General features: G+C 36.2%; 2 protein-coding genes across 2 annotated transcripts; both read left to right on the top strand.

Annotated features, from left to right (window-relative positions):
• Window positions 1-9,077: 9,077 nt before the first annotated feature.
• LOC109188956 (phosphate transporter PHO1 homolog 3-like) lies at window positions 9,078-12,729 on the top strand. The gene is made up of 11 exons (XM_019339619.1): window positions 9,078-10,053; window positions 10,155-10,203; window positions 10,283-10,354; window positions 10,474-10,603; window positions 10,680-10,800; window positions 10,877-11,135; window positions 11,224-11,328; window positions 11,417-11,611; window positions 11,705-11,983; window positions 12,062-12,198; window positions 12,523-12,729. Exons 1-11 carry the CDS (start codon window positions 9,149-9,151, stop codon window positions 12,614-12,616), a joined length of 2,346 nt encoding a protein of 781 aa, XP_019195164.1. The 5' UTR covers window positions 9,078-9,148; the 3' UTR covers window positions 12,617-12,729.
• LOC109188948 (phosphate transporter PHO1 homolog 3-like) lies at window positions 9,099-24,382 on the top strand. The gene is made up of 13 exons (XM_019339609.1): window positions 9,099-9,124; window positions 20,747-21,645; window positions 21,748-21,796; window positions 21,895-21,966; window positions 22,065-22,194; window positions 22,271-22,391; window positions 22,502-22,760; window positions 22,849-22,953; window positions 23,038-23,082; window positions 23,161-23,310; window positions 23,400-23,678; window positions 23,757-23,893; window positions 24,203-24,382. The coding sequence occupies exons 2-13, from the start codon at window positions 20,771-20,773 to the stop codon at window positions 24,294-24,296; spliced, it is 2,316 nt and encodes a 771-aa protein (XP_019195154.1). The 5' UTR covers window positions 9,099-9,124; window positions 20,747-20,770; the 3' UTR covers window positions 24,297-24,382.
• Window positions 24,383-24,599: the final 217 nt, after the last annotated feature.

Below are 24,599 nucleotides of genomic sequence, written 5' to 3'. Positions count from 1 at the left end.
TTCTTCTAGATTTTCAATCCTAAAAAACAAACCTTAGTAGAACACTATCAATAGGTTTTATGTTAAATCACCTCCCTAAGAATTTGAGTATATTATGTTGGGAATAATGAACCAAAAGTCGATTTAATATCCCAAAATAATATTATATATACACACGAAAATATATAAAATATTATTAGATATATATCCGAAATATATATATATATATACACACAAATATATATAAAACGGACCCAAAAGTTATATATACATATATATCTACGAAAAAGATATACAAATATATATCAACCAAAAAAATTGGAACTTATAATCCTCGGATTATAAATCCAATCCAATCACTACAACAAAAAAGAGAGGATTTTTGCTTAGAGCATAATCCAACACGAAAGAAGAAGAGGAAGAAAGAAGGTAAGTACGAGTCAGGCGAAGTGCTCTTTTTCCTTAAAACCTTATTTGTCACCTCACAAAAGTGTTAAGAGCATTGTGGCCTAGGCTTCCCAGGATAAAACGTACTACGGTTCGACATTTGAGCATCCAAACGAATGAATTCGACAAACTAGAGCACAGGAAGAACACAGCTTCAAGAATGGAGTAGGAGCAGAGTTTTGGAAGAGTAGAAAACTTATTTTCTGTGTGTGTGTTGTTTTCTTGTTCGTAGTTCTTCACTACTTCTCGTGGAAAACCTGCTGCTCCAACAACACTCTTATATAGGATGTGAAGGATCAATAGCATTTAATTTTGGCATTCAAACCTCCTTTGTAACTCCTGAAATAGCAGCCCCATTAACAGAGAATTAAATTCAAAATTCAAAATTCAAAATTGGAATTAATGGACAATTAATTCCGTTAACTGATGAATTTAACCTCACAACGGACTGTTGGCGGACATGATTACTCTCAGCCAAGGAAACTTTCGACCTCCCATCGAACTTTCAGCCTCAAAGCCGAGCCGTGGCTGCAACTTTCGACCTCCCAAGGTCGAATTAACTTTCGGCCTTGGATCATGGTCTCGGCCAAGGCCAACTTTCGGCCTGGCTGCAACTTTCGACCTCCCAAGGTCGAACTTTCGGCCTTGGACCATGGTCTTGGCCAAGGCCAACTTTCGGCCTCAAGGCTGATCGAACTTTCGGCCTTTGACCTCCCAAGGTCGAACTTTCGGCCTTGGACCATGGTCTCGGCCAAGGCCAACTTTCGGCCTCAAGGCTGATCGAACTTTCGGAACTTTCGGCCTTTGACCTCCCAAGGTCGAACTTTCGGCCTTGGACCATGGTCTCGGCCAAGGCCAACTTTCGGCCTTTGAGCCATGGCAGCTCGGTTCGGCCAGAGGCCGAATGCATTGGAAAAAATGTGATATATATATGATATTGGACAACAATTGTGGCCGGTGCCGACGCACACAAGCTCAAGCCTTTTTGATCTTAGTTTGGGATTTGATTTGCACCACCCCACTCTACACATGTAAGAACCTCTATGTTATACATTCAATAAGCTTTTAAAAGACTCTTGTATAAATAGTGGCGCAAATCCTCTTCCCAAATCAATGTGGGACAGAAGCTCACTTTTTCCCTTCATTTTTCCAACTCAATGAGTCTACTTTGAGAATCAATATCTCATTCACCCATTATCCGTTTTGAGCGTACAATATATCAATCTCTTCTTTTCACTACGAAGAATCCGAATCCACTTTGACCCGACTCAAATCGAAAATGGACCCCACTGATAATTGTATCACAAAATAGCCACTTAACATACCATTTTATGCTATTTTAATGCTATTTTTCCAACCTATTATAAGTGGTTAGAATTACCCGGTCGGAGCTTGAATATTATATATGTGAATAATCTGCATGACTTTCTCTCCTAAAGTGTGTTGGAAACGTGAGCAATGACCAATTAAGAAAATATGAACAATTGAATATTGGAAAATTAAGCTTCACAACATACATGCATGTAATTCAATTATAAAGACTTTACTTTTCTGAGTTTCTCCAATTGAAATTGTAAAAATAGAATAATCAAAATGTTGAAACTAATTGGTTAATCACTCTTGTGTGGTTTGCGAATTATCTCATTTTGGGTTGAGCTTGCTATACAAAATATTCCTAGTACAATTTGTCTCTTATGTATAATTTATGGACTATTGCATAAAAGTGATATTTACTCAATATATACTGTTAGATAGTGACTGCATGCAATTTCTTTCTGCATCCAAAAAAAAATAAAAAAATACAAAGTAATAAAAATATAGAAAATGATCAAATAAGTCCCTAGACTTTACATAAAAAATCAATTAGGTCCCTAAATTTTTAAAAAGTGCAATTAAACCTTCATACATGTTATTTTTGATCAAATAAGTCCAACAACCAATCACAAACATGTTATAAGCGGTCATTTATATTCCGATGAATCTCTGGCAACAATGGCTCCATAGAAGGCGACCATCTCTGGTGCCCTTCTCTTGGGGAAGACGATCTTTTCCTGGAGAAGGCGACCGTCTCTGGTCGACCTTTTGGTCCATTGCCAATTTTTTCAGTGAAATTTGTCGATTAACGGCGAAAAATAATAGTCAACGGTTTAATTTTATCGGTAACCTGTTGGTTACTGGTATCTATGCCCGGGAATCAAACCTACATGACTTGGTTGACGGCTTGAGTAGACATAATCTCCAAATAGCAAGTCATGGCAGCGTTGTTGTGAGCATACGTACTTAATAGTGCTTGTTGTTGTGATTGTATTGTAGCAATGAGATCATCGTCATCCCCTTACGATAACGAAGATGGGTTTAGGAGTGAGGATGCAAATGGGTGTAGGGGATTCATATCTCATGATTGTTCTGGTGAAGGGATGAACGATAAGTTTGTATGCCATGTACTTATATATTCGATATAATATCTTTCCTAAATCTCAAAAGACAATTGTTTTCAACCATTGAATTAGATCACAAGAATCTTAGCTTTTAATTGGTATGAATCATCTTAATGAGATCTTTCAAATGATATAATTTATTTTTAATAATATAAATTTTATATTTAACAATTTAACAAAATATACAAATACATTAAAACTAATCCAAAGGACATAAATGGTGGGAGATGAATAGTGCAACTGTTCATGGTGTGCCATTTTTTTGGCGCAATAGCGCATTCATTGCAGCGCAACATCGCCATTTTTTCGGCGCAATAGCGCATTCATTGCAGCGCAACATCGCCATTTTTTCCTCCAAATTGGTACTTTGCCGCGTCCTTTGGAGTTGCCCTAATAGACTTAACGTACATTATTAGGTGTAGCAGTACCGGTCATCAATTAATCAAAATCATTACACAGAATTAAAGAAGAAGTCTTTCAGACAAAGAAGATCAGACAAGAAAACCGAGTCGCAACAGAATTAATCCAATCGCTGTATGTTGGCGCTATGCTGTCCCAAGAGCCAATTACTTCTCTGTCATCACCAATGACCTACCTCTCATATCAGTTTTCTATTTTGATTAGCCGCCTAGCCGGCAAGCTAATAGGATACACTGATTTGGACTGCCCGGTGATCAAGAGGGTTATTTGAATCAGTTATAATAAGAGGAAACCGACCTCTCATATCAGTTTTCTATTTTGATTAGCCGCCTAGCCGGCAAGCTAATAGGATACACTGATTTGGACTGCCCGGTGATCAAGAGGGTTATTTGAATCAGTTATAATAAGAGGAAACCGGTATTTTTATCATTATTTAACCTCTTTGCTTACTGCGTACAAGGAGTCTCCTCATTTTGAAAGATTGCTCTCACACTGTGACGGGTGAGACTCGATCCCTGATTATTCTTTCTAACTTTCACCTGACCAGTTAAGCTGTTCATGCGGGTTTAGTTCTTATATTCCTTACATACTTCTTATGTTTTGGTTTGTTTAATTGTCTTTTGGATTAAAAAGTAATTTTCTAAGTTTTATTTTATTGTCGGTCTAGGGAGTAGTTGAACGAGATTTTAATTGATATAAGTCAGGAGACATTTTTTGACCATCAGGGCAAAATAATGATTCTAAAACGACATTTGAATGAAACCAAGATCTTTAGAAAATAGGGAAAAAATTTTAATAGGACTTTAATTAGAATTGGGTTTTGCACACTGTGAATGGATAAGAATTTAGAAATAGTCATTGAATTGTCACATTACAACATCGTTTAAAAAAAAAAAAATTGCACAGTGTACTTGCGATTTTAATCGAAGACATAATTAATAAATTAATAGGTTAGCATTGCTTATAGAATTGTTACACCACAGATCAGGTTTGATTTTGGTTCAAAAATTATATGTTATAATTAATATATTATATGTTTTTAATTAATAAATTATGTGTCTGTAAACAAATTAAAGATACATAATTTATTAACTATATACATATAATATGTTAACAGTTGCACCTAATATATTGTGCATGTAATTAACAAATTATGTATTTTTAAATTTTTTTACATGGATGTTATTTTGAATCAAGGTTCAAAATATAAAGTAAATCTGAATATTTATAATATAAGGTTATCATTATCCCTGCAAATCTCTCTCATTTTTTAAAATCGATCTCACTCCTACCTCATCAAATTTACAAGTTCTCCAATATTTATTCTACCCTCCTGCAAAGTTTAATTTGTTCTACACTAGTTTAATTTTTTTTTTTTTTTTGGCGGGGGGGGGGGGGGGGTGGGGGTGGGTGGGGGGGAGGGCGTGCAAATTCTACACTAATTTAACTTATGCTCCTCATTTGCATTACATCTCCCTGATCTCTCTTCATCAATGCATTTAAGTTAGTTCATGCCCTTTTTTGTGTGGCTCCATTACCATCGAACTAGTTTCATAAGATTCGATATGATAATTACTAAAACAGTAACACTATTGTTTGGGAGAAGAACAGTAACACTATATTATATATATTTTTCATAAATGTACATTATCAAATCAGGACCGATTTTGAGCATGTCTAACATGTGCGACTGCACAAGGTCCCAAATTTTTTAGGGTCCCATATTTAAAAAAAAAATGTTTTTTATTATTATAAGGAATAAGGGGACACCTTACATACACACTACTTGCCCCCCAAAAAAAAAAAAAATATTTGTGTATATAGTATACATGATTTCAGGTTAAGTGCAAGAAGATTGAACCAATTTGTGATAAGGTGAAAATTGAGTTCAATTGGCAATTGGTTTAAAACCCCCCAAAAAAGTGTGTGTATGTGTATATATACATAAAAAAATGTATGTATATATATATCCTAACCACTTGATTCCCTTCAATACTTTTGGCGGTTCTCAATTTTGCTAAATCTCAATTGACAGGTACCATTGTTAATTAAGAATGACAATTCCCAATTCAAATTTTCAAATAACAATTAAGCATCTTCGATCGGGACCTTATGCTAATTAGCAATTACCATTATTTGTATTTTTTAATTAAATTCTCAAATATCAATTAGCACCTCTTAAGATAGATGAACAGTGTGGTGATATTTATGGAAATGAATTGTATATTGAGCTAAACACTATAAGAAAAATCGCAATTTGCGACGAAAAATTTCCGTCGCGAAAACCCAAAAATCCGTCACCAATTACGTTTTGTGACGGAATTTTTTATACTTTTGCGACGGAATCCATTCTGTCTGTGTCAAGGCTTGTCATATTTTATTTCGTGACGGAAATAATCCGTCGCGAGCTGTGGCCACGGAAAATGGTTACGGAATTTGTCCGTCGCAAAGTAGGCGACGAAAGTAATTCCATCGCAAGTCCGTCGCGATTTTTGCAACGGAAAAGTTTCTTTCTGTCGCCATCACGTGAAAAAATATTATGTCGCAAAACTCATATTTCGTTGCGTATTTCTGTCATGAAGTATAACGACGAAAATAATTATTGTCACGATTTCGTCGTTAACTTTTCCGTTGCAAATTTTGTATTCCGTCATAAATTTTGTATTCCATAGCGCAACGAACATGTATGGCGTCACATTTTCTGTCACCAATGTGTCAACATATTGCACCAGAATTGATTTCGTCGTCCCATACTATAGCAAAAATAAACTTTTTTAAAAAAATTAAATATTTTTGCAACGGAAAGAATGATCGTCATAAGTTCCGTCGCCAACCTCAAACGTCAAATCTCTCTTCGGGCCAAACATCACAACAGAATTAATTTTCGTTGCCAATTCCATTGCCATATCGCGACAGACATGTAGGGCGTCGCATTTTTTGTTGCTAATATGTCAACATTTTGCGACGAAATTGAATCTGTTGTCCAATTCTGTAGCGAAAATAAACTTTACTTAAAAATTAAATATTTTCACGACGGAAAAAAATAACTGTCGCAATTTCTGTTGTCACCCTCCGTCGTCAATTTATTGGCAGAAAGATTATGTGGGAGTATCGCAACGGAATTCATTCTTGTCGCCGATTATGTCGCAACATCGCGACAGAAATATCGATTGTTGCCTTTTCTGTCGTCATTGTGGTGACAGGACTTAATTCCGTCGCAAAATTCGTCACCAAAATGTGGGTGCCAAAGTTTCTCGAGTTTTTATTCACTTTGCGCAAAAAATCGCTAGGAATTGAATTTCGTCACCATTTCCATCATGAAATTGCAACGGAACACATTCTGTTGCAAAAACTGTTGCAAATCGGCAACGGATTATGTTCCTTCGCAATGTTTCCGTCGTGATTCGCAATTTTTCTTGTAGTGAAAATTGCTTAGAGAGATTTTATCGAAAGAAAAGATAGGGACAATGATTATATTGAAGTCACTATTGAATCAGATGGGTTGTTTTCCAAATGCTACCATTGTATATCGAATATTATTGACTATCGCAATTACTGTTGCCTCTGCAGAAAGGAGTTTTTGAAAGTTGAAATTGTTGAAATCTTAATTATGATCAAGTGTGTTGCAAGAGAGATCAATGGAATAGCTTTAATGTCCATTGAAAATGAGCTTTTGGAAGAAGTTGATATCAAAAGTTTGATAGATGATTTTGCGTCTAAATGTGCACATCGCATTTCACTTTTTAAATAAAATTTTAGATGTATTTTTTATACAGTATTTATATTTTGATACAAATTTTTAAACAGCTATTATTTATATATAGAAATTACTGGAGAAAATGTCTCAAATTAAAATATTGCACAGGGCCCCAATTTTTATTGGAACACCCAGCATCAAATCATACAATTGATCTTAAATGTTATCATAAACTTCAAATAGTTGGATCCTGTGGTTGGTCAACTAGAATTATGCTCAAGTAGATTGACAGGCCGCTTCATTTACAATACATTACGTATAAGTTGAAATAATACTACATGTACTCTCAATTTCTATTCTAATTTTTATTCTATGTTGGCATGTAATATTCTGATTCATACAAAAAAAAAAAAAAAAAAAAAAAACCCAAACTTTTATTATAATTCTTCTTCTTTCATCAATAAAATCACCGCATACAAATTTAACTTTACGAGAGTCCATATATCATCTTTTCATAGGTGAAACCTGCTAATCCCGCTATATATAGACGAGATATACTGCATGTACTCTCAAATTATACTCATTCACTTTTATTCCATGATGTGACAAACAAGACATGGATATTTTCATCATGTGGTCTCAAGAAAAGTGTCTACATAAAAAATTTGTGAGAGGGAATAGAAGTTAAGAGTAAAAAATGAGAGTTCATGTAGTATTTTCAAGTTCTACTACATGGACTCTCAAATCTTACTCACTAAATTTTACTTCATGATGTGACAAACACGGATAAACAACTTTTTATTTTTTATTTTTTTTATTTTTATGTGGGTTTAGTACAAATGTAGATGTGAGAGTAAAAATTGAATTGGGGGTAAAAAATAGGAGAACACATATAACCTTCTTTGGTAAAAAGTTGTTTGACTTAGTTAAACAATCAATATGAGTGTTTGTTTTGTAACAATTTATTACTCTAAAATGTTAAAATTCAAAAAGTTGTTCAAAGTAGCTTTTATCGATAAGCTTTATGAGAAACGCATTAGGCCCTGTTTGGTAAAATATTAGCCAACCAATTTTGGCTTATTTGACTACTATTAATTGTTTGACTTGGTTAAAAAACCAATGGCCCTATTTGATAAAATAGTTAGCTTAGGACTTATTTGACCACTATTATTTGTTTGACTTGGTTAAAAAATCAATATAAGTGTTTGGTTAATTAGCTTTTTGTAAATTCAAAATGCTAAAATTCAAAAAGCTTTTAAAAACGGTACAATTTTTTGAGAAATGAAATTATACAAAGCAGTTAATTTACCAAACACTTTTCTACAATCAACCTAATGTTATCAACTAGTTATACATTCTACTTAACCCAATTAGCTAACAGCTAACAGCCATTTACCAAGCAGGATAAGTGTTTGGTTAATTAGTTCTTTTTTTTTTTAAACTTCAAAATGCTAAAATTCAAAAAACTGTCCAAGCAACTTTTAAATTAACTTTTTGAGAAAAAAAATTATACCAAACAACTATCAGCTAACATCTAATTTACTTATTTACCAAACACCTTTTGATAATCAACTAATGTTATCAACTAACAAGCTAATAGCCATTACCAAATAAGTTTGTATGTAATGAGCTATCAGCCAACCGCTACTTTACCAACGATATTTTTACAATAAACTAATACTATTAACTAGTTAAACTCATTAACTCAACCCGCTAATAACTATCAACTAACAACTATTTATCAAACGGCTCATAATATTTTCCTATTTTGGATATGTAGACTGGGGTTCTTGTACTTATCCATCCTATTTTCGATATGTAGACTGGGGTTCTTGTACTTATCCATCATGTCCAAATGTCTAATCAAAACCGTTTACTTTGCTCCATATTATTTTACATTGAATTTTTTTTTGAAATATTATTTTACATTGAATATTACCTAGTACCTACCCCCACTCGTTTTTTAATGGGCAATCTTCAGAATAGAACGTCTGATCTCAAAATAAAAAACAGTTTTTCTGTTGTACGAATGTCCATATAAATAGATGTATGTATTTGAAAAGGTGATAGGTACTATACACAGCAGCTAGCGTAGTTGAATCTTAATTGGAATTTGGTTGGGCAGTTGGGACAGCCATTTCTGATCTGCTCTGCTCTCTGCGAAAAGATGAAGTTCGGGAAGGAACTGGCTTCCCAGATGGTGCAAGAATGGGGGGAAGCCTACATGGATTACAACTTTCTAAAGGGAGTTCTCAAAGATATCTCGAGATTCCAGCGGCGAACCGCGGCGGCGCAATCATCTGCTCCGGCGACGACGCGCAAGAATTCATTGAAGAGAAGGCTGTCCATGTACCGGGCTTTCAGCGGGTTGACGAATCGATTGAGCAGCCCTAGAGGCACTCCCAGGAGCGATCATGAAGATGAAGTTATACTGGTGAATGCTGTGGAGAAGGAAGGGATTATTGGAGCGCCGCAGTACCAAACAATGTTCCTTATGTCGTCAGAAGCTGGGGGAGAATACGAGCTGGTGTTCTTCAGAAGGCTTGACGATGAATTCAATAAAGTTGTTAGGTTTTACAGAGAAAAGGTGGAGGAAGTGAGGAAGGAGGCGGATGAGCTAAGCAAGCAAATGGATGCACTTATAGCTCTCCGGATCGTCGTAGAAAAACCTCTGGTGCCGGTGCCGGTGCCGGTGGATATCAATGGCGCCCAGTCCCAGACAAGAGATTCTGCACTCGTTCAACCTAAGTCACATATGGACGCAATACAAGAAATTGAGATGAGTGGTGAAGAGGTTGCAGGAACTGCGACAATGGCTGATCAGAAAAACACAAGGATTATTGAAGAGAAGACTAACAACTTCGCAGATTTCAGGCCTGCTCCATTACACGTGTTGAACGACGTAAGAGTCAACATCCAGCCTGAAACTCCCATCTCCACTTTGAAGAACATTTTGAAGGCATCAAACTCTGAACTCAAGTACAATCGGGCCGAGCTAAGGAAGGCTGAAGAAAGATTGAGAAAGGCATTCATGGAGTTCTATGGAAAGCTTAGACTTCTCAAGAGTTACTGGTGAGTGGTGATAATAATGCATTATATTTTTTGAACAGATTTTATGGAGTGACTGTTTTTCCCCTGAATTCATTTAAAAACTCTATTGTTCATTGCACCAGTTTCTTGAACACATTGGCATTTTCCAAGATCATGAAGAAGTATGACAAGGTATATATATCATATTGAGGTTTAATTAGTCTAATTGGAACCTCTGCTCAGATTTAATTTTCATGTTTGTATTGTATAGATCACTTCAAGGAAAGCTTCAAGGTCATACTTAGAGATGGTTGATAAGTCTGATCTTGGAAGCTCTGATGAGGTTTGTCTGCTTTCCATAACATGGATTTCGTTTTCAGATTAAGATTAGACCTGCAATTCTGCAAAGCTGCAATGACATATTGGTTCTGATCTCTTTCCATGTTTCCATTCAATTCCCAGGTCAGTAGACTCATGGAAAGAACAGAAGCCACATTCATAAAGCACTTTGCCAATGGAAATAGAAGGAAAGGAATGAGTATTTTAAGGCCTCATGTGAAGCGCGAGAAGCACAGAACCACATTTTTTCTTGGTGAGATTGTGAAACTAATGGAGTGAAATTATAAAGCAAACACTTGCTAAAGAGCCCTTCGATTTTTGTCTTGCAGGCTTGTTCTCGGGCTGTTCAATAGCATTAGTTGCAGCTATTATTGTTTCTATACATGCTAGACATCTTCTTCAACACAAGGGGAGTGATCAGTTTATGAAAAATATATTCCCACTTTACAGGTGTGCTTGCCTTATGTGTAATATGCAGTGCGTAAACTTTAACAAATTACTAATTATCTGCAATTAATTTATGTAGTTTATTCGGATTCATTGTCCTACATATGCTCATGTATGCTGGGGACATATACTTTTGGAGGCGATACCGCATAAATTACCCCTTTATATTTGGCTTCAAGCAAGGAACAGAACTTGGTTATCGACAAGTTCTCCTCCTTGCTTCAGGCCTTTCTGTGCTTGCTTTGGCTGCTGTACTCTCACACTTGGATATGGAAATGGACCCTGTAACAAGAAGTTATAATGTACTCACCGAGTCGGTTCCATTGATCCTGATTTCTGTAAGTCAAGCAGCCTAATTGCATTTTATCATTATGCTATGGAACTTCTATTTTGACCATAAAATTCTCTTATTTTTGTCATTTCCAGGTTCTGCTAATAATAACATTCTGCCCTCTCAACATCATGTATCGATCAAGTCGCTTCTTCCTCATTAGATGCGCCTGGCACTGCATCTGTGCTCCTCTTTTTAAAGTATGCATGCCAATCTGCACATGTTAGAACAGACCATAAGAATCTTAAAGTTAATGTTGAGACAATCTGAAATTTCCTGTTTTTACAGGTGACCCTGCCTGATTTTTTCTTGGCAGATCAACTTACCAGCCAGGTTCAGGCCATCAGGAGCTTTGAATTCTATATCTGTTACTACGGATGGGGAAACTTCAGACAAAGATTAAACACATGTCAGGACAGTGATGTGTATAAACTCTTTTATATAATTGTAGCAGCAATCCCATTCGTTGTTCGTTTACTTCAGGTATGCTAGCTAATAACCAGCCTGATTAACTGCTAATTAAGAAGATTCAAGAACTCATAAATTGGCATGCAATGGGTGTTCATATATATGCAGTGCCTTCGTCGGTTGTTCGAGGAGAAAGACAATAGCCAAGGGCTGAATGGTCTCAAGTACTTCACAACAGTGGCTGCACTGGTGCTAAGAACACTGTATGAGCAAAAGAAAGGAACAGCTCTGCGAGTCCTGGCAGCAGCCTTTTCAGGGATCACGACCATCGCCAATACGTACTGGGACATTGTTAGAGATTGGGGTCTGTTGCAGAGGAACTCCAAGAACCCTTGGTTGAGGGACAAACTCCTTGTTCCAAACAAGGCTGTTTACTTTGTTGCAATTGTAAGTATAAAACAACCATAATGAAAATGGCAGTCTGTTTTCGTGAAATCTTCATGTTCTTTGCTGGTCCAAATGCAGGTGGTGAACATCATTTTGAGGCTGGTATGGATGCAACTGATTCTGGGTTTTAATCTTCCGTTCCTCCATACGAAAGCCACGGCTGCCATTGTTGCCTGTCTGGAAATCATCCGCCGTGGCATTTGGAACTTTTTCAGGTTAGTATATAGTCACAGCTCACATAGGCCAACAAAAAAGTATGAATATGTCTCAAGTTTGTTACGTTGTTGATTTGGTAACTACATGTACACTACGTGTTACAAGTTCAACTCTCAATGGGAGCGGCCTATTAGTCTTCTATAGTATTATTCTCCTCCTTGTGATCCTTAGCTAGCTGGGATCACATGGCCGTGTTTACCCGTGCATAACTGCATACTCTAAGATAGTGGTTGCGCTTTTCCTCGTTACACAAAAAAAAAAAAAAAAAAGAATATGTAGTTGTTAAAAAGGTCTGGTAATAGTATGTGTTTTTGGCTGTTCAGGTTGGAGAATGAGCATCTGAATAACGTTGGAAAATATCGAGCATTCAAGTCTGTGCCATTGCCATTTAACCATGAAGTGGACAAGAGCATGTAGTGCTTGACAAATGACAATGTCTTTTTTGTCTTATTTTTATCTTTTTTTTTTTTTTTTTGGAATTCTTTTTTGTATATTGCCATGTCATTTAGTAACATATATGTTTTAAGGAAAATACTTAGTGTACTCCCATTTTAAACTCTCAACTTGTACTCCCTCTCACATGCTTTTGATGTAGACATTTTTCTGTGGACCTACATGATGAAAATAACTAATCCTGATTTGCCACCTCAAGGAGTATAAATGAGGGAGTAAAATTTTGGGAGTCTACATAGTAGAACTCATGTTTTAATGGACCAAACGCCTCATAACTGGATAATGCAAAAAGAAAAAAAAAAAAAAAAAAAGGCCAACTGTCTTTTAGGTCTAGTCCGCCAGGCGAGGCTTTCAGGTCAGTAAAGGGTCTGAGAAGGCAGTCTGAATCCGATCAGGTCCTGGGAATGAGAAATCGGAGTATATTCTCTACCAATCATATAATAAAATTAAACCAGAATTAATAGATTTTAATTTTGAAAAATTGATCTGGATTAATACGCTATCAAAATGGTACACCGAATGATGAATTCCAGATGATGCATTTCAAAAATTCGTGACCAAGAAATCCAAACCTTTTGTTAAAAACACCAAAAGGTGCATCCAAGTTCCGAATGGTGCAACGAATGAACAAAGCATCGGAAGGTGCATTAAGGCACCAAATAATCCACTACAAAAATAAGCACCCAGAAGTGCTAGGCACTATTTTATTTTTCAATTTTTTAATCTTAAATGATTTACTTTAAAAATCAATTTCTCATTTCTGCAACACAATCTTTATAGTCCGTCCTCATATAAGACATTGAGGGTAAAAATCATAGCATAACCATTTTTTTTTCTTGAAACTTAGTTGAAAGTAAACGACAATGTTCATTCAACTAAGGTCCGAAGATAAAAGATTATAAAGAAATGGAGGGGATGATATGGTGGAGGGTGATGCCCAAAATTGTATATAGCAAATGGGCATTCCATGAAAATATGCATGCCTGTTTCATCGAAAGTTTCACATAGAGGGCAAAGGCTCGCACAGTTTACTCTTTGTAATAGGAGTTGATCGACGGTAGGAGGACAGGAGTGCATAGCTACAAATCAAAGAAGATGGTCTGAGCGGTCAAGGCCCAAAATGATGAGCCTTGACTTAGTCTCGTGGGTTTACTAGGTGGGCTTCGACTTGATCTTGTGGTCTACCATGAGTCCATGACTTTTAGGGGAGTTTGTTGGCTCGTGTCCTGTATAAATATTGCATTGTCTCAGTATTACTAGGGCTGTTAACGAACCGAGCATAAACAAACGGAAGTTGTTTGTGTTCGTTTGTTAAGGTTTGTGGAGTGTTCGTGTTCGTTTGTTAAGCGTTCATTAGTGTTTCTTAACGTTAGCGAACACGTTCACGAACGTGTTTGTTAACATCAATAAACACGTTCATGAACATGTTCATTAACATTAACGAACACGTTCACAAACATACTTGTTAACAAGCACATTCATGAACATGTTCATTAATAATTACGAATATGTTCATTCAGGTTCATAAACATGTTTGTGAATGCTTAATAACCAAACATATGAACATGTTCATGATCACACTCCGTTCGTGAATAAGAAATAATATATATTCATGAAAAACATGTTCATTAATAATTACGAATATGTTCATTCAGGTTCATAAACATGTTTGTGAATGCTTAATAACCAAACATATGAACATGTTCATGATCACACTCCGTTCGTGAATAAGAAATAATATATATTCATGAAAAATAACCAAACAAGTAACACAACTACAAAGAGAATACAAACAATTATTAAACGAACACAAACGAGTTTGTTCACGAACATTATTAAACGAACACTAAACGAGTTTGTTCGCAAACATTACTAAACGAACACAAACAAGCTCGTTCACGATCTCTTAGCAAACGAGCTTACAACTGTTCAGACTCTGTTCGTTTATAACCGAGCTTTAAATTTTGTTTGTTAATGTTTGTTTACCTTAATAAACGAACGCTTACCGAACACGAACACGAGTAGTTTACCGAAAGCTCTGTTCGCCAAAACCCCTAGGCATTACAAATCATGTTCAATGGCATCTTGTAATCTCATTACACTCTTCATTAATACGAGTCTTGTTCGCTCAAGCTCAATATCTTATCTTTTCATATCATTATTTCTTTATTATTTATTATTTATGATTTATTATTTATTATTTATTTCTTTATTATCGGATTATTTGATTCGGTCTACCCGGATTAATTAAATTCATCACCATTTTTGCTTTTGCCTATCTTTTGTTTTCGGCAAATTATGCACTGGACCCGTGTCCACAATGAATTGTGGACACGTGCCCAAAACGACGTCGTTTAAAAAAAAAACGCGTCATTTAGTTATTAAAAAAAAAAAAAAATCGCGCACGTTTTGCTGTTAACGGCGTTATTTTTTTTTGGATTATGAATGTACAGTTATGCCGTTATGAATGTACAGTTATGCAATTATGAAATTATGAACTCAGAGCTCTAACATTATGAACTTACAATTATGAACATATAGTGATAAAATTATGAACATAGAGCTCTAAAATTGTGAACATAGAGCTTCGAAAATTATGAATGTACAATTATGGAGTTATGAATGTACAGTTATGGAGTTATGAATGTACAGTTATAGAGTTATGAACGTACAGTTTGGAGTTATGAATGTACAGTTATTAACATATAGTAATAAAATTATGAACATATACTCCTATAACGAAGCGGTCTGAAATTTAAAAAAAAAAAAAAAAAAAAAAAAAAGATAACAGTGCCGTGCCTAACGGCACTGTTACCCGTGTCCAGCAAGCATGTTGGACACGGGTCCAACGCGTAACGATTGCTTGTTTTCTTTGCCTTTTTCACTCTCTTACTTTATCAAGACTTTGTTAATTTCATCTCGTTTCTTTGACGAGTTTCTTCTTTTCGTTTCTTTGACGAGGTTTTTATGGAGCATGTTATATTAAAAATGGTCTTGGTGTATACGAAACTCATCTTGAGCAACGAAGATGACAATAAAAAAACGTCTTTGAACTATGATATGCTCTTTAGCTCGTTCAATAAATTGCCCTCTGATAAATCGGTCACATTTCAGAAGAGAATATTGTCAATGAATAGAAGAATGGAGATGAGTACGATGTGCAAGACTCTTCATCTAGTCTTGTCTATGTTTAGCAAGATCATTGTTGATTCTAAAGAAGCATTAAGTTCCTACAAGGATCTTAACTTTCAATTTGTAAAAAGCTTTCAATTTGTGAAATAGTCGGCGATTTAAATTTTTTATAGTTGAATTAGAAAAAATATTTTTATGTCAGATTGTAAAGAATGAATAATCATTCTATCGAGTTTTGTTATAATCGTTTATATTTATGGTTAATGAATTGTTTTTATTTCCCAAAAAAAAACACTGAAATTACCCCTTTCCTCGCCCGTCCATATCAATTATCAACTTACATTATTAGGTGTACCAGCTGTACGCCTGTACCGGCCACCAAATCGTGGACTGTCAATTAAAGAAGAAGTATTTTGGACAAAGAAGACAAGAAAACCGAGTCACAACAGAATTATTCCAATCGCTGTGGCGCTATGCCGTCCCAAGAGCCAATTACGCTATGTTATCCATAATAACGGAGATATTTTGTGATTTTTAAGAAATTTTTGTAAGTTTTGTTAGAAAGAGAACATGGGAGGGGAGAGAAAAAAAAATAAAATAAAAGACAACTGTTTTTAAAAAATAAAATAAAATACAGAAAGTCTCAGCGCGCCTGATGCGCCTAACGGTTTGTTTCAGCTTGTCACTTCAAATTACTGTTCCAATATCTCAAGCTTGCAGATGAACTGATTTCCCCTCTCTTTCACATTCCCTTTCTAATTTGTCAGTTATTTCTCTGCCATAATCTCCCAAATAACCACAGATATTGATGCTCTTACTCATTTACTATCATCACCACGGCACCACCTATCTATCATATGAGTTTTCTATTTTTTTTAATGGGTTCTACTACATGTACTCCATAATCTTACTCCCTGATGTGACAAATTCTGATAAGTTATTTTTTTCATGTAGGTCCCAATACAAGTGTCTACATCAATGTTGTTGTGTGTGGGGGTACAAGTTGAGAGTACAAAATGAGAGTACATGTAACATTTTCTTTTTTTTTAATCATATGAGTTTTCTATTTTGACTAGCCGGCAAACTAGTAGGATACATGTTACGACCCTAGATAGGACCGTAATGGATAGAAAATCTTTTGAGCAGGCTTCTGGCTCCAAGTAGAATAGCTAAAATAGTTTAATAACAATATATTTTTCTAAATGGTTTCTGGTGGCAAATTATATCGTGTAACGCGGTGCACCGAGCTTCTAAACAACATCGTTTTGTTTAATAAAAAGAAACGGCACTCGTTTCGCACCGTTCCACAAAAAGTAACTCTTTTATTCAATTTCATTTTGTATATACTGCAGTTTCATTTCAACATAACTACAGTTTCATTTCAATATAACTACAGTTTCATTCGATATTTATACACTCAAATATGTGAAAATGTTATTTAATTTTATTTTATATACACTATAGTTTCATTAAAACACGACTACATTATCATTTCAATATAACTACAGTTTCATTGAACAATACATACTCAAATATGTGAAATGTTATTCAGTTTCATTTTATATATACTACAGTTTTATTTTAACACAACTACAGTTTCATTTCAATTCAATTACAGTTTCATTTGATAATATAAAAATAATACGTGAGACAGTGTCAGTTTAGATACACTGTAGTTTCAGTTGGTAATCAATACGCAAAACATGCGCATCCCTTTAACTGTAATGACGCGTCATTTCTTTACTTAAAGAAACGACACCATTTTTGGACTCCGTGCCACAAAGCTTTGTGGACCACGGTTCACATTATAATTGCTGGTTCTTGATATTTATATACAATGAACCTATTTATACTAAATTACTAACACCTATAATAATTAAGTTACTAAAATTATTCTAACTATACAAGGTAATAATATATTCTAATATACATAATTTCTTTATACTAATATTTAGTCAATTATCCTCTAATTACATATGATTCATTCATTTTAAATCCTTCACTAATTAAATCACTAATTATTTCTTTTCTTCCATAGGCATCAATACACTGTTTTGGATTGCCCCGTGATCAAGTAGTATAGGGTTATTTGAATCAGTTATAATAATCCCAACAGGACAACAATGATAACCATGGATAGTGTAAATAATTTTGGGATATATATTGATGGATATATTACGAATGGAGTCGGGCCAACCCGAGAGCACGGAGCAAGAACGGGGCCCCGAGGCAATGTTACGTGCCCAATCTGCCCGCCTCGGCACAGGACCTCGGCGGACACCTCGACAACCGCTTCGGCGGGAGATCGGTAGAAGACCTCTACAGGACCTTGGCGCGAGGCTTCGGCGGACACCTCGGCGGGAGGTCGACAGAAGACCTCAACAGGACCTCGGCGCAAGGCCTCGGCAGCCACCTCGGCGGGAGCTCGGTAGAAGACTTCAACAGGACCTCGGCGTGAGGCCCTCGGCAGCAACCTCGGCAGGAGCTCGGTAGAAGACTTCGACAAGACCTCGGCGTGAGACCTTGGCACGAGGTCGGCATCCGACCTTGGCCGCGTCGCCCGGTCTCCGGACCGGGCGCGGTCAAAGTGGGGGACAACTGTTCCCTCGAGTTAGGCGGGCAGTTAGGAGGCTCGTGGCTTGTATAAAAGGCCCATCCTTTGTCCAATTGAGACATGTTCACTACTTTCATTGTAATAGCTTATTAGCGATATTTAATACAATATACGGTCCCCGCGACCTTGCAATGACGTCGTTCTATCATTCTATTGTTTACGTTCTTAACCGGGTTTGATAATTCGGGTCCACCCTGGGTAATTAAATCCATCACATATATCATTATTAATTATTTTTTTGAATATTATTTTAATTCTTATATTCCTTACATATTGCTTATGTTTTTGTTTGTTTAATTGTCTTTTGGATTAAAAAGTATTTTTTTAAAGTTTTATTTTATTGATGGTCTAGGGAGTAGTTGAACGAGTTTTTATATGTAAAGCTAGGAGACATTTTGAGACCATCCATGACAAAATAATGATTCTAAAATGACATTTGAATGAAACCAAGATCTTTTATAAAATTAATAGGACTTTAATTAGACTTGGTTTTTGCACCGTGTGAGTGGATAAGAATATAATTTATAACTAGTCATTGAATTGTCACATTACAACATCTTTAGTACCTTCCGAATGAGTAGAAATCCCCATATTTACTACATCAAATAGGTTATTACATTATAATAGAATCAATAATACGAAAAAAAAAAAAAAAAAAAGATACCAAAAACTTACTCAAAAAAAGAAAAAGATACCAAAAGCTTTAGCCCAATTTCGGGCCGCTTCATTTACAATATATAAGGTGTAAGTTAAAGTAATACTACAATTTCTATTTTAATTTTTACTCTATGTTGACATGTAATATTTTGATCCATACAAAAAAACAAGGATGACTTTTATTATCATTATTTTTCTTTTACCAATAAAATTCCTGCTTAAAAATTTTACTTTACGAGAGTCCATATATCATCTTTCCATAGGTGAACCATGCTATATGTAAACAAGTTATACTACATGTACTCCCAAATTATATACTACCTCACTTTTATTTCATTATGTTGTAAACAAGAATTGGATTTTTCATCATGTAATCTTAGCAAAAAGTGTCTATATTAAGAATTTGTGGGAGAGAGTAAAAGTTTTTTTTTGTTTAATTTTTACAAAAGGGGAAGGGCGGAGCCCCGGGGGACGAAACAAAAAATTAATCACCACGAGCAAAAGGAACCCCGATACGATCCCTATGAACCCAACCCACAAGGTTGGCGTTCGGGCAAAAATGAAACAGAGTCAAATCAGGGTTAAGACCATAATTCTTCACCAGTCAATCCGTCACTTGGTTCTATTCCCGCAAAATATGCAAAAATGAAACAGAGTCAAATCAGGGTTAAGACCATAATTCTTCGCCAGTCAATCCGTCACTTGGTTCTATTCCCGCAAAATATGGCCTCACTGCGCACAAGGAGTCCCCCTTACTTTGAGAGGTTGCTCCCACACTGCCGCTGGTGAGACTCGATCCCTGGTCATTCTTCCAAAATTTCATCTCTATGACCAGTTGAGCTACCCATGCGGACAAGGGTTGTTAATTCATTTAACCATGTTTGGTAAGTCACTCTAAATAATAACGTTTGGAAGATTAGACTCTCAAGCCACTTTAAGACCCAAGAGAATCGCCCAGGCTTCGACAACGTTCGTAGAGCAATCGCCAAGATTACGCTGAAACCCCATGATCCAATCCTCGTGATTGTTCCTAATGACTCCACGTCTGCACCGCAACCAGTAGAACAACTCCTGGCAGAGCTACATCCGTCCTTGTTAATCGCAAACTAACCTTGTCCAGAGAGTAGAAATTGAGAGTAAAAAAGAGAGTACATGTATTTTTTTTTTTCATATGTAGACGGGGTTCTTGCACTTATCCATCAGGTCCAAATGTCTAATCAAAACTGCAGGGTCGGATTTATGCTGTGCAAGCTGGGCTACTGCACTGAGCTACTATTATTATTATTTTTATTATTATTATAATAATTATAATTTATTCCATAATATATTTTTTTGTTTTTCTTTGCGCACAAAAACACTTTAGCACCTTATTATTAAAAAAATACTATATTTATTATAAAGATTGTGATTTTGGTAGGATCTCATTTATTTATCGAAACGAAGCCACAAAAATAAAAAATGGCCGTTTACTTTTGCTCCATATTATTTTACATTAAATATTACCTACCCCTACTCGTTTTTATGGGCAATCATTAGAACGTGTGATCTCTAAATAGAAAACAGATTTTATTTTGTACGAATGTCCATATGAATAGATGTATGTATATGGAAATGTGATAGCTACACAACAGCTATTATAGTTTCTTATTCAAAGTAGTATTGATAGAAACATATACGTAGTGGACAGCCATTTCTGCTCTGCTCTCTGCGAAAAGATGAAGTTCGGGAAGGAACTGGCTTCCCAGATGGTGCAAGAATGGGGGGAAGCCTACATGGATTACAACTTTCTAAAGGGAGTTCTCAAAGATATCTCGAGATTCCAGCGGCGAACCGCGGCAACGCGCAAGAATTCATTGAAGAGAAGGGTGTCCATGTACCGGGCTTTCAGCGGGTTGACGAATTTGGGCAGCCCTAGAGGCACTCCCAGGAGCAATCATGAAGATGAAGTTATACTGGTGAATGCTGTGGAGCAGGAAGGGATTATTGGAGCGCCGCAGTACCAAACAGTGTTCCTTATGTCGTCAGAAGCCGGAGGAGAATACGATCTGGTGTTCTTCAGAAGGCTTGACGATGAATTCAATAAAGTTGTTAGGTTTTACAGAGAGAAGGTGGAGGAAGTGAGGAAGGAGGCGGATGAGCTAAGCAAGCAAATGGATGCACTTATAGCTCTCCGGTTCGTCGTAGAAAAACCTTCGGTGCCGGTGGATATCAATGGCGCCCAGACAAGAGATTCTGCAGTCATTGAAGCTCAGTCACATATGGATGCAATACAAGAAATTGAGATGAGTGGTGAAGAGAGTGTAGAAGATGGTGGAACATCTGCAGGAATGGATGATCAGAAGAACACAAGGATTATTGAAGAAGAGAAGACTAACAACTTCACAGATTTCAGGCCTGCTCCGTTACACGTGTTGAACGACGTAAGAGTCAACATCCAGCCTGAAACTCCCATCTCCACTTTGAAGAACATTTTGAAGGCATCAAACTCTGAACTCAAGTACAACCGGGCCGAGCTAAGGAATGCTGAAGAAAGATTGAGAACAGCATTCATTGAGTTCTATGGAAAGCTTAGACTTCTCAAGAGTTACTGGTGAGTTGTGATAATAATAATAATGCATTTTCTGATCAGCATTTATGGAGTGACTGTTTTTACACTGAATTCATTTAAAAAATCTGTTGTTCATTGCACCAGTTTCTTGAACACATTGGCATTTTCCAAGATCATGAAGAAGTATGACAAGGTATATATGTATATATATCCCCCCATTATCATATTGAGGTTTAATTAGTCTAATTGCAACCTCTGCTCAGCTTTCATTTTCATGTTTGTATTGTATAGATCACTTCAAGGAAAGCTTCAAGGTCATACCTAGAGATGGTTGATAAGTCTAATCTTGGAAGCTCTGATGAGGTTTGTCTGCTTTTCATAGCATGGATTTCGTTTTCAGATTAAGATTAGACCTGCAATGACATATTGGTTCTCTTTCCATCTTTCCATTCAATTCCCAGGTTAGTAGACTGATGGAAAGAACAGAAGCCACATTCATAAAGCACTTTGCCAATGGAAATAGAAGGAAAGGAATGAGTGTTTTAAGGCCTCATGTGAAGCGCGAGAAGCACAGAATCGCATTTTTTCTTGGTGAGATTGTGAAACTAACTGAGTTAAATTATAAAGCAAACACTTGCTAAAGAGCCCTTCGGTTTTTGTCTTGCAGGCATGTTCTCGGGCTGTTCAGTAGCATTAGTTATAGCTATTATTGTTTTAATACGTGCTAGAAATCTTCTTCAACACAAGGGGAGTGCTAAGTTTATGGAAAATATATTTCCACTTTACAGGTCTGTCTGTCTTATTTCCTTTCCCTGCTTGCCTTCTGAATTCTGATAATGTATAATATGCAGTATGAACACCAAACAAATTACTAATAATCTGCAATTAATTTATGTAGTTTATTTGGATTTATTGTCCTACATATGATCATGTATGCTGGGGACATATACTTTTGGAGGCGATACCGCATAAATTACCCCTTTATATTTGGCTTCAAGCAAGGAACAGAACTTGGTTATCGACAAGTTCTCCTCATTGCTTCAGGCCTTTCTGTGCTTGCTTTGGCTGCTGTACTGTCACACTTGGATATGGAAATGGACCCTGTAACAAGAAGTTATAATGTGCTCACCGAGTCGGTTCCATTGATCCTGATTTCTGTAAGTCTAGCAGCCTAATTGCATTTTAACATTGTACTATGGAACTTCTATTTTGACCATAAAATTCTCTTACTTTTGTCATTTCCAGGTTCTGCTAATAATAACATTCTGCCCTCTCAACATTATGTATCGATCAAGTCGTTTCTTCCTCATCACATGCGCCTGGCACTGCATCTGTGCTCCTCTTTTTAAAGTATGCCAATCTGCACATTTTAGAACAGACCATAAGAATCTTAAAGTTAATGTTCAGACAATCTGAAATTTCCTGTTTTTACAGGTGACCCTGCCTGATTTTTTCTTGGCAGATCAACTTACCAGCCAGGTTTCCTCCTTTTAGCCTTAGATTCCATCAACCTTAATGTCTACAAACATCATTAACCGCTCTGATCTTGTGTTACAGGTTCAGGCCATCAGGAGCTTTGAATTCTATATCTGTTACTATGGATGGGGAAACTTCAGACAAAGATCAAACACATGTCAGGACAGTGATGTGTATAAACTCTTTTATATAATTGTAGCAGCAATCCCATTCGTTGTTCGGTTACTTCAGGTATGCTAGCTAATAACCAGCCTGGTTAACAACTAATTAAAAAGATTCAAGAACTCATAAATTGGCATGGGTACGGTGTTGATATGCAGTGCCTTCGTCGCTTGTTCGAGGAGAAAGACAATAGCCAAGGGCTGAATGGTCTCAAGTACTTCACAACAGTGGCTGCACTGGTGCTAAGAACACTGTATGAGCAAAAGAAAGGAACAGCCCTGAGAGTCCTGGCAGCAGCCTTTTCTGGGATCACGACCATCGCCAATACGTACTGGGACATTGTTAGAGATTGGGGTTTGTTGCAGAGGAACTCCAAGAACCCTTGGTTGAGGGACAAGCTCCTTGTTCCAAACAAGGCTGTTTACTTTGCTGCAATTGTAAGTATAAGAAAACCATAATGAAAATGGTAGTCTATTTTCTTGAAATCTTCATGTTCTTTGCTGGTCCAAATGCAGGTGGTGAACATCATTTTGAGGCTGTTATGGATGCAACTGATTCTGGGTTTTAATCTTCCGTTCCTCCATAGTAAAGCCACGGCTGCCATTGTTGCCTGTCTGGAAATCATCCGCCGCGGCATTTGGAACTTTTTCAGGTTAGTATATAGTCACATAGGCCAACAAAACAGTATGAATGTGTCTCAAGTTGGTTAAGTTGTTGATTTGTTAACTACAATGTTGCAAGTTCAACCCCAATGAGAGTGGCCTATTAGTCTTTTATAGTATAATTCACCTCCTTGTGATCCTTAGTCAATTGGGATTACAAGATCGAGTTTATCTGTGCATACCCTAAGATAGTGGCTGCGATTTCGTTCGTTACACAAAAAAAAAAAATAAATAAATAACAATATGAATATGAGGTTGTTGAGAAGGTCTGTTAATGGTGTGTGTTTTTGGGTGTTCAGGTTGGAGAATGAGCATCTGAATAATGTTGGAAAATATCGAGCATTCAAGTCTGTGCCATTGCCATTTAACCATGAAGTGGACAAGAGCATGTAGCGCTTGGCAAATGACAATGTCTTTTTTTGCCTTATTTTTATCTTTTTGTTTCGGAATTCTTTTTTTGTATATCCATTTTTTTTTTTTTTTTGAGTTTAGTTCCATAGAAATGATAGAGTACTTTCCCTACTTTTAAATATTTATTTATTTATTTTTATCCTTGGTTCTTCAAATTATTCTTTTGGTATCTGAAATTTTAGAAGAATGGATGCAATGCTTTACTGAGATGAGTTATGTGCCACTTTATGCTAATTCCCATTCTTTAAAGTGCTTTCGCTACACAGTTCAGATGATTCAATGAAC

This window comes from Ipomoea nil, unplaced genomic scaffold, assembly GCF_001879475.1.
Source record: "Ipomoea nil cultivar Tokyo-kokei standard unplaced genomic scaffold, Asagao_1.1 scaffold1509, whole genome shotgun sequence".
Lineage (NCBI taxonomy): Eukaryota > Viridiplantae > Streptophyta > Magnoliopsida > Solanales > Convolvulaceae > Ipomoea > Ipomoea nil.
Note: the sequence above shows the minus strand (reverse complement) of the source record. Positions and strands in the feature narration are given on the sequence as shown.

Bases quoted from the DNA above. Each gene is read 5' to 3' on its own strand.
- LOC109188956 (XM_019339619.1), top strand. From the start codon at position 9,149: ATGAAGTTCGGGAAGGAACTGGCTTCCCAGATGGTGCAAGAATGGGGG. The intron at 10,604-10,679 runs GTGAGATTGTGA...TTTGTCTTGCAG, and splicing joins CAGAACCACATTTTTTCTTG to GCTTGTTCTCGGGCTGTTCA. The intron at 11,329-11,416 runs GTATGCATGCCA...CTGTTTTTACAG, and splicing joins TCTGTGCTCCTCTTTTTAAA to GTGACCCTGCCTGATTTTTT.
- LOC109188948 (XM_019339609.1), top strand. From the start codon at position 20,771: ATGAAGTTCGGGAAGGAACTGGCTTCCCAGATGGTGCAAGAATGGGGG. The intron at 21,967-22,064 runs GTTTGTCTGCTT...TTCAATTCCCAG, and splicing joins ATCTTGGAAGCTCTGATGAG to GTTAGTAGACTGATGGAAAG. The intron at 23,679-23,756 runs GTAAGTATAAGA...GTCCAAATGCAG, and splicing joins CTGTTTACTTTGCTGCAATT to GTGGTGAACATCATTTTGAG.